The sequence below is a fragment of the Hyla sarda genome, chromosome 8, assembly GCF_029499605.1.
Source record: "Hyla sarda isolate aHylSar1 chromosome 8, aHylSar1.hap1, whole genome shotgun sequence".
Taxonomy (NCBI): Eukaryota; Metazoa; Chordata; class Amphibia; order Anura; family Hylidae; genus Hyla; species Hyla sarda.
The window spans coordinates 12814959-12824275 of NC_079196.1; the positions used below are offsets into that span (position 1 = coordinate 12814959).

The following is a 9317-nucleotide window of genomic DNA, read 5'->3' on the forward strand; positions in this document are numbered from 1 at the left end:
AAGTATATTAGGATGTACCCCCCAGTCCTCAGTACTCACCCGCCTCCTCTCTTAAGTATATTAGGATGTGCCCCCCAGTCCTCACCCGCCTCCTCTCTGAAGTATATTAGGATGTACCCCCCAGTCCTCAGTACTCACCCGCCTCCTCTCTGAAGTATATTAGGATGTACCCCCAGTCCTCAGTACTCACCCGCCTCGTCTCTGAAGTATATTAGGATGTACCCCCCCCAGTCCTCAGTACTCACTCGCCTCCTCTCTGAAGTATATAAGGATGTACCCCCCAGTACTCACCCGCCTCCTCTCTGAAGTATATAAGGATGTACCCCCCAGTCCTCAGTACTCACCCGCCTCCTCTCTGAAGTATATTAGGATGTACCCCCCAGTCCTCAGTACTCACCCGCCTCCTCTCTGAAGTATATAACGATGTACCCTCCAGTCCTCAGTACTCACCCGCCTCCTCTCTGAAGTATATTAGGATGTACCCCCCAGTCCTCAGTACTCACCCGCCTCCTCTCTGAAGTATATTAGGATGTACCCCCCAGTCCTCAGTACTCACTCGCCTCCTCTCTGAAGTATATTAGGATCTACCCCCCAGTCCTCAGTACTCACCCGCCTCCTCTCTGAAGTATATTAGGATGTACCCCCCAGTCCTCAGTACTCACCCGCCTCCTCTCTGAAGTATATTAGGATGTACCCCCCAGTCCTCAGTACTCACTCGCCTCCTCTCCGAAGTATATTAGGATGTACCCCCCAGTCCTCAGTACTCACCTGCCTCCTCTCTGAAGTATATTAGGATGTACCCCCAGTCCTCAGTACTCACCCGCCTCCTTTCTGAAGTATATTAGGATGTACCCCCAGTCCTCAGTACTCACCCGCCTCCTCTCTGAAGTATATTAGGATGTACCCCCCAGTCCTCAGTACTCACCTGCTTCCTCTCTGAAGTATATTAGGATGTACCCCCCAGTCCTCAGTACTCACCCGCTTCCTCTCTGAGGTATATTAGGATGTACCCCCCAAGTCCTCAGTACTCACCCGCCTCCTCTCTGAAGTATATAAGGATGTACCCCCAGTCCTCAGTACTCACCCGCTTCCTCTCTGAGGTATATTAGGATGTACCCCCCAGTCCTCAGTACTCACCCGCCTCCTCTCTGAAGTATATTAGGATGTACCCCCCAGTCCTCAGTACTCACCCGCCTCCTCTCTGAAGTATATTAGGATGTACCCCCCAGTCCTCAGTACTCACCCGCCTCCTCTCTGAAGTATATTAGGATGTACCCCCCAATCCTCAGTACTCACCCGCCTCCTCTCTGAAGTATATTAGGATGTACCCCCCCAGTCCTCAGTACTCACCCGCCTCCTCTCTGAAGTATATAAGGATGTACCCCCAGTCCTCAGTACTCACCCGCTTCCTCTCTGAAGTATATTAGGATGTGCCCCCCAGTCCTCAGTACTCACCCGCCTCCTCTCTGAAGTATATTAGGATGTACCCACCAGTCCTCAGTACTCACCCACCTCCTCTCTGAAGTATATTAGGATGTACCCCCAGTCCTCAGTACTCACCCGCCTCCTCTCTGAAGTATATTAGGATGTACCCCCCAGTCCTCAGTACTCACCCGCCTCCTCTCTGAAGTATATTAGGATGTACCCCCCAGTCCTCAGTACTCACCCGCCTCCTCTCTGAAGTATATTAGGATATACTCCCCAGTCCTCAGTACTCACCTGCCTCCTCTCTGAAGTATATTAGGATGTACCCCCCAGTCCTCAGTACTCACCCGCCTCCTCTCTGAAGTATATAAGGATGTACCCCCAGTCCTCAGTACTCACCCGCTTCCTCTCTGAAGTATATTAGGATGTGCCCCCCAGTCCTCAGTACTCACCCGCCTCCTCTCTGAAGTATATTAGGATGTACCCCCAGTCCTCAGTACTCACCCGCTTCCTCTCTGAAGTATATTAGGATGTGCCCCCCAGTCCTCAGTACTCACCCGCCTCCTCTCTGAAGTATATTAGGATGTACCCACCAGTCCTCAGTACTCACCACCTCCTCTCTGAAGTATATTAGGATGTACCCCCCCAGTCCTCAGTACTCACCCGCCTCCTCTCTGAAGTATATTAGGATGTACCCCCAGTCCTCAGTACTCACCCGCCTCCTCTCTGAAGTATATTAGGATGCACCCCCCAGTCCTCAGTACTCACCCGCCTCCTCTCTGAAGTATATTAGGATGTACCCCCCCAGTCCTCAGTACTCACCCGCCTCCTCTCTGAACTATATTAGGATGTACCCCCCAGTCCTCAGTACTCACCCGCCTCCTCTCTGAAGTATATTAGGATGTACCCCCCAGTCCTCAGTACTCACCCGCTTCCTCTCTGAAGTATATTAGGATGTACCCCCCAGTCCTCAGTACTCACCCGCCTCCTCTCTGAAGTATATTAGGATGTACCCCCCAGTCCTCAGTACTCACCCGCCTCCTCTCTGAAGTATATTAGGATGTACCCCTCAGTCCTCAGTACTCACCCGCCTCCTCTCTGAAGTATATTAGGATGTACCCCTCAGTCCTCAGTACTCACCCGCCTCCTCTCTGAAGTATATTAGGATGTACCCCCGACCACAGTCCAGGTCCCGGATCAGACATTCTCCTCCATTAGACTTGTTCTTACTCTGGAAATGCACCAGAAGTTTGTTCTTTAATTTTTTTAGGTTTTCGGGGCCCTCGTCCCACTTAAGGGCCACAGGGAACTGGTAGGAGCCGTCCCCCATGGCGCCTGCAGTGTCCGGAGCGGGGCACAGTCTGTCTCTATATTTGGGCGCAGCCCTCACAGGACCCGACACTGAATTTCAGTTTCATTTTCCTTCAACTCGGTCACGTGGCTCCTCCCAGTGACTCATCTGAGAGCGGAGAATGCAGAGAGCTGCGGGCGGACAGTGAGTGTAGAGACTGTGCAGAGGGGAAACTCCTCATTATCACTGAAGGATGAAAGATGTTTACTGCCTGTGGGCACTGCAAGGAACCTATAGAAGAGGCCAAACAAGCAGAACTGGACTGAGCCCCAAACAGAAGCTTCATCTCCTGGAGTCAGGGCAGATTGAAGGATTTGGGGGCCCCAAGCAAAATGGACATGGAGCCCCCCCCCCCCCCCCCCCTTGATGTTCACGCGCGTCACGCTCTACGGCCGGCATCAGGACGTAGTAACGCCAGACCTGGAATTCTGGGAGCGCAACGTGAGCGAACGTTGATACGAGGCCCCCCCACATTAGGTGCAGCAGAGTTCCCCCCACATTAGGTGCAGCATAGTTCCCCCCACATTAGGTAGGCAGTGTTTCCCCACATTAGGCTGGCAGTGTTCTCCCACATTAGGCTGGCAGTGTTCCCCCCATATTAGGCTGGCAGTGTTCCCCCCATATTAGGCTGGCAGTGTTCCCCCCATATTAGGCTGGCAGTGTTCCCCCCATATTAGGTAGGCAGTGTTCCCCCCACATTAGTTAGGCAGTGTTCCCCCCACATTAGGTAGGCAGTGTTCCCCCACATTTGGTATGCAGTGTTCCCCCATATTAGGTAGGCAGTGTTCCCCGCACATAAGGAAGGCAGTGTTTCCCCCCACATTAGGAAGGCAGTGTTTCCCCCCACATTAGGCTGGCAGTGTTCCCCCTCATTAAGCTGGAAGTGTTCCCCCTCATTAGGTGGGCAGTGTTCCCCACAGACATACAGCCTCCAGCCATATACAGTGTATGGCTGGAGGCTGTATGCCTGTGTACTGCCCCACTTCAGTGCTCTGACCACCCCCCTCCGGTCCGGCCATAGCATTAGTTCTCGGGACCGGAGAAGTGGATAACATCTTTTGGGGCACAGGGATGTCCTTAAAATGTCCTGTAGCGATGGGCCTGCCTGGAGTAGAGTCCGGGTAGAAGCTTCTCATCTCCTGGGGTAGAGTCCTGGTAGAAGCTTCTCATCTCCTGGAGTAGAGTCCTGGTAGAAGCTCCTCATCTCCTGGGGTAGAGTCCTGGTAGAAGCTTCTCATCTCCTTTGGTAGAGTCCTGGTAGAAGCTTTTCATCTCCTGGGGTAGAGTGAGTCCTGGTAGAAGCTTCTCATCTCCTGGAGTAGTGTCCTGGTAGAAGCTTCTCATCTCCTGGGGTAGAGTCCTGGTAGAAGCTTCTCATCTCCTGGAGTAGTGTCCTGGTAGAAGCTTCTCATCTCCTGGGGTAGAATCCTGGAAGCAGATTCTTATCTCCTGGAGTAGAGTCCTGGTAGAAGCTTCTCATCTCCTGGAGTAGAGTCCTGGTAGAAGCTTCTCATCTCCTGGGGTAGAGTACTGGTAGAAGCTTCTTATCTCCTGGGGTAGAATCCTGGTAGAAGCTTCTCACCTCCTGGGGTAGAGTCCTGGTAGAAGCTTCTCATCTCCTGGGGTAGAGTCCTGCTAGAAACTTCTCACCTCCTGGGGTAGAGTCCTGGTAGAAGCTTCTTATCTCCTGAAGTTGAGTTCTGGTAGAAGCTTCTCATCTCCTGGGGTAGAGTCCTGGTAGAAGCTCCTCAACTCCTGGAGTAGAGTCCTGGTAGGAGCTTCTCATATCCTGGAGTAGAGTCCTGGTAGAAGCTTCTCATCTCCTGGGGTAGAGTCCTGGTAGAAGATTCTCATTTCCTGGAGTAGAGTCCTGGCAGCAGCTTCTCATCTCCCGGAGTAGAGTTCTGGTAGAAGCTTCTCATCTCCGGGTTTGGAATCCTGGTAGAAGCTTCTCATCTCCTGGGGTAGAGTCCTGGTAGAAGCTCCTCATCCCCTGGGGTAGAGTCATGGTAGAAGCTTCTCATCTCCTGGGGTAGAGTCCTGGTAGAAGCTTCTCATCTCCTGGAGTAGAGTCCTGGTAGAAGCTTCTTACCTCCTGGAGTAGAGTCCTGATAAAAGCTTCTCATCTCCTGGAGTAGTGTCCTGGTAGAAGCTTCTCATCTACTGGAGTAGAGTCCTGATAGAAGCTTCTCATCTCCTGGAGTAGAGTCCTGGTAGCAGCTTTTCATCTCCTGGAGTAGAGTCCTGATAGAAGCTTCTCATCTCCTGGAGTAGAGTCCTGATAGAAGCTTCTCATCTCCTGGAGTAGAGTCCTGGTAGCAGCTTTTCATCTCCTGGAGTAGAGTCCTGGTAGCAGCTTCTCATCTCCTGGAGTAGAGTCCTGGTAGAAGCTTCTCATCTCCTGGAGTGGAATCCTGGTAGAAGCTTCTCATCTCCTGGTGTAGAGTCCTGGTAGAAGCTCCTCATCTCCTGGGGTAGAGTCCTGGTAGAAGCTTCTCATCTCCTGGGGTAGAGTCCTGGTAGAAGCTTCTCATCTCTTGGGGTAGAGTCCTGGTAGAAGCTTCTCATCTCCTAGGGTAGAGTCCTGGTAGAAGCTTCTCACCTCCTGGGGTAGAGTCCTGATAGAAGCTTCTCATCTCCTGGAGTAGAGTCCTGGTAGAAGCTTCTCATCTCCTGGAGTAGAGTCCTAATAGGAGTTCCTCATCTCCTGGAGTAGAGTCCTGATAAAAGCTTCTCATCTCCTGGAGTAGTGTCCTGGTAGAAGCTTCTCATCTCCTGGAGTAGAGTCCTGATAGAAGCTTCTCATCTCCTGGAGTAGAGTCCTGGTAGCAGCTTTTCATCTCCTGGAGTAGAGTCCTGGTAGAATATTCTCATTTCCTGGAGTAGAGTCCTGATAAAAGCTTCTCATCTCCTGGAGTAGTGTCCTGGTAGAAGCTTCTCATCTACTGGAGTAGAGTCCTGATAGAAGCTTCTCATCTCCTGGAGTAGAGTCCTGGTAGCAGCTTTTCATCTCCTGGAGTAGAGTCCTGATAGAAGCTTCTCATCTCCTGGAGTAGAGTCCTGGTAGCAGCTTTTCATCTCCTGGAGTAGAGTCCTGATAGAAGCTTCTCATCTCCTGGAGTAGAGTCCTGGTAGAATCTTCTCATCTCCTGGAGTAGAGTCCTGGTAGGAGCTTCTCATCTCCTGGAGTAGAGTCCTGGTAGAAGCTTCTCATCTCCTGGTGTAGAGTCCTGGTAGGAGCTTCTCATATCCTGGAGTAGAGTCCTGGTAGAAGCTTCTCATTTCCTGGAGTATAGTCCTGGCAGCAGCTTCTCATCTCCTGGAGTAGAGTCCTGGTAGAAGCTTCTCATCTCCTGGAGTGGAATCCTGGTAGAAGCTTCTCATCTCCTGGTGTAGAGTCCTGGTAGAAGCTCCTCATCTCCTGGGGTAGAGTTCTGGTAGAAGCTTCTCATCTCCTGGGGTAGAGTCCTGGTAGAAGCTTCTCATCTCTTGGGGTAGAGTCCTGGTAGAAGCTTCTCATCTCCTAGGGTAGAGTCCTGGTAGAAGCTTCTCACCTCCTGGGGTAGAGTCCTGATAGAAGCTTCTCATCTCCTGGAGTAGAGTCCTGGTAGAAGCTTCTCATCTCCTGGAGTAGAGTCCTAATAGGAGTTCCTCATCTCCTGGAGTAGAGTCCTGATAAAAGCTTCTCATCTCCTGGAGTAGTGTCCTGGTAGAAGCTTCTCATCTCCTGGAGTAGAGTCCTGATAGAAGCTTCTCATCTCCTGGAGTAGAGTCCTGGTAGCAGCTTTTCATCTCCTGGAGTAGAGTCCTGATAGAAGCTTCTCATCTCCTGGAGTAGAGTCCTGGTAGCAGCTTTTCATCTCCTGGAGTAGAGTCCTGGTAGCAGCTTTTCATCTCCTGGAGTAGAGTCCTGGTAGAATCTTCTCATCTCCTGGAGTAGAGTCCTGGTAGGAGCTTCTCATCTCCTGGAGTAGAGTCCTGGTAGAAGCTTCTCATCTCCTGGTGTAGAGTCCTGGTAGGAGCTTCTCATATCCTGGAGTAAAGTCCTGGTAGAAGCTTCTCATTTCCTGGAGTATAGTCCTGGCAGCAGCTTCTCATCTCCTGGAGTAGAGTCCTGGTAGAAGCTTCTCATCTCCTGGAGTGGAATCCTGGTAGAAGCTTCTCATCTCCTGGTGTAGAGTCCTGGTAGAAGCTCCTCATCTCCTGGGGTAGAGTCCTGGTAGAAGCTTCTCATCTCCTGGGGTAGAGTCCTGGTAGAAGCTTCTCATCTCTTGGGGTAGAGTCCTGGTAGAAGCTTCTCATCTCCTAGGGTAGAGTCCTGGTAGAAGCTTCTCACCTCCTGGGGTAGAGTCCTGATAGAAGCTTCTCATCTCCTGGAGTAAAGTCCTGGTAGAAGCTTCTCATCTCCTGGAGTAGAGTCCTAATAGGAGTTCCTCATCTCCTGGAGTAGAGTCCTGATAAAAGCTTCTCATCTCCTGGAGTAGTGTCCTGGTAGAAGCTTCTCATCTCCTGGAGTAGAGTCCTGGTAGCAGCTTTTCATCTCCTGGAGTAGAGTCCTGGTAGAATATTCTCATTTCCTGGAGTAGAGTCCTGATAAAAGCTTCTCATCTCCTGAAGTAGAGTCTTGGTAGAAGCTTCTCATCTCCTGGAGTAGAGTCCTGGTAGAAGCTTCTCATCTCCTGGAGTAGAGTCCTAATAGGAGTTCCTCATCTCCTGGAGTAGAGTCCTGATAAAAGCTTCTCATCTCCTGGAGTAGTGTCCTGGTAGAAGCTTCTCATCTCCTGGAGTAGAGTCCTGATAGAAGCTTCTCATCTCCTGGGGTAGAGTCCTGGTAGAAGCTTCTCATATCCTGGAGTAGAGTCCTGGTAGAAGCTTCTCATATCCTGGAGTAGAGTCCTGGTAGAAGCTTCTCATATCCTGGAGTAGAGTCCTGGTAGAAGCTTCTCATCTCCTCTGGTAGAGTCCTGGTAGAAGCTTCTCATCTCCTGGGGTAGAGTCATGGTAGAAGCTTCTCATCTCCTCTGGTAGAGTCCTGGTAGAAGCTTCTCATCTTTTGGTACAGTCCCAGTAGAAACTTCTGATCTTCAAAAATATAGTCCTGGTAGCAGCTTCTCATCTCCTGGGGTAGAGTCCTTCTAGCTGCTTCTCATTTTTAGGAGTAGAGTCCTTGTACTCAGTAGGGTCCTTATACTCACCTGTCCGTTCTCCTGTGGCGTCCTCAACTGGCCTGTGGAGCGGCAGGGCTGGGTGGTCTATGGGAGAGCAGGAAAGAGCTCTCCCTGCCTGGCACATTCAAAAGGGTGGCTGCGGGTGACTGGCGCCAGTGATTTGTGTCTCCAGCATTGTTTGAGCTTTCCATTTTTTGTGATTTTCCTGAACTTCTGTTTTCCTGCCTTGCTCATTCTGACACTGCTACAATTAACTGGATTGTGATTTTTACCAAAGGGACCTCCTGTTATGACCTGACTTGACCTCAGGTATTGGTCTTTGATTCTGTTCTGGCACTGCCTATTGGCTCTGAACCCATGACTCTGATTTGCTGTTTGGATTCTGATTTGGACAATTTTTTTTTATTACCGTGGGGGAGATTTATCAAAACCCGTGCAGAGGAAAACTTGCCCAGTTGCCCATAGCAACCAATCAGATCGCTTCTTTCATTTTTAGGAAGGCCTGTGAAAAATTAAACAAGTGATCTGATTGGTTGCTATGGGCAACTGGTCAACTTTCCCTCTGCACAGGTTTTGATGAGTCTCCTCCAGTGATTGTATGGACCATCTCCCAGTTGGGAGCCATTGTTTTGGTGGTTTGAGATTGTCCAAGTAGGTAAGGACAGAGGGTTGGGATAGTGTAGGGCTCACTAAATGACCTCATTATAAAAACTGCACCCCTCAAAGTATTCAAAATTACATTCAAAAGGTTTGTTAACCCTTTAGGTGTTTCACAAAAATAGCACAAATTGAAGGAGAAAATTCTAAATCTTCATTTTTTACACTGGCATGTTCTTGTAGACCCAGTTATTGAATTTTTACAAGGGGTAAAAGGAGAGAAATCTTCCTAAAATGTGTAACCCAATGTCTCTCGAGTAAGAAAATACCTCATATGTGTATGTCAAGTGTTCGGCAGGCGCAGTAGAGGGCTCAGAAGGGAAGGAGCAACAGAGGGATTTTGGAGAGTGAGTTTTCTGAAATTGTTTTTGGGGGGCATGTCACATTTAGGAAGCCCCTATTGTGCCAGAACAGCAAAAAAAAAAAAACACATGGCATACTATTTTGGAAACTACCCCCCTTAAGGCACGTAACAAGGGGTCCAGTGAGCCTTAATACCCCACAGGTGTTTGACGACTTTTCGTTAAAGTTGGATGTGTAAATTATTTTTTTTTTCACTAAAATGCTAGTTTTCCCACAAATTAAATTTTTTTACAAGGGATTATAGGAGAAAATGCCCCCAAAGTTTGTAACCCCATCTCTTCTGAGTATGGAAATACCCCATGTGTGGACATCAAGTGCTCTGCTGGCGAACTACAGTGCTCAGAAGAGAAGGA

At 49.9% G+C, this 9317-nt stretch overlaps 1 protein-coding gene across 1 annotated transcript in view; it reads right to left on the reverse strand.

Moving 5' to 3' along the window:
• Window positions 1–2848, reverse strand: part of LOC130283809 (protein mono-ADP-ribosyltransferase PARP14-like) — a 62835-nt gene extending 59987 nt beyond the window's left edge. The window contains 1 exon segment of the mRNA XM_056533318.1: window positions 2566–2848. Coding sequence (XP_056389293.1) covers window positions 2566–2755 — 190 coding nt within the window. The 5' untranslated portion in view covers window positions 2756–2848.
• Window positions 2849–9317: the final 6469 nt, after the last annotated feature.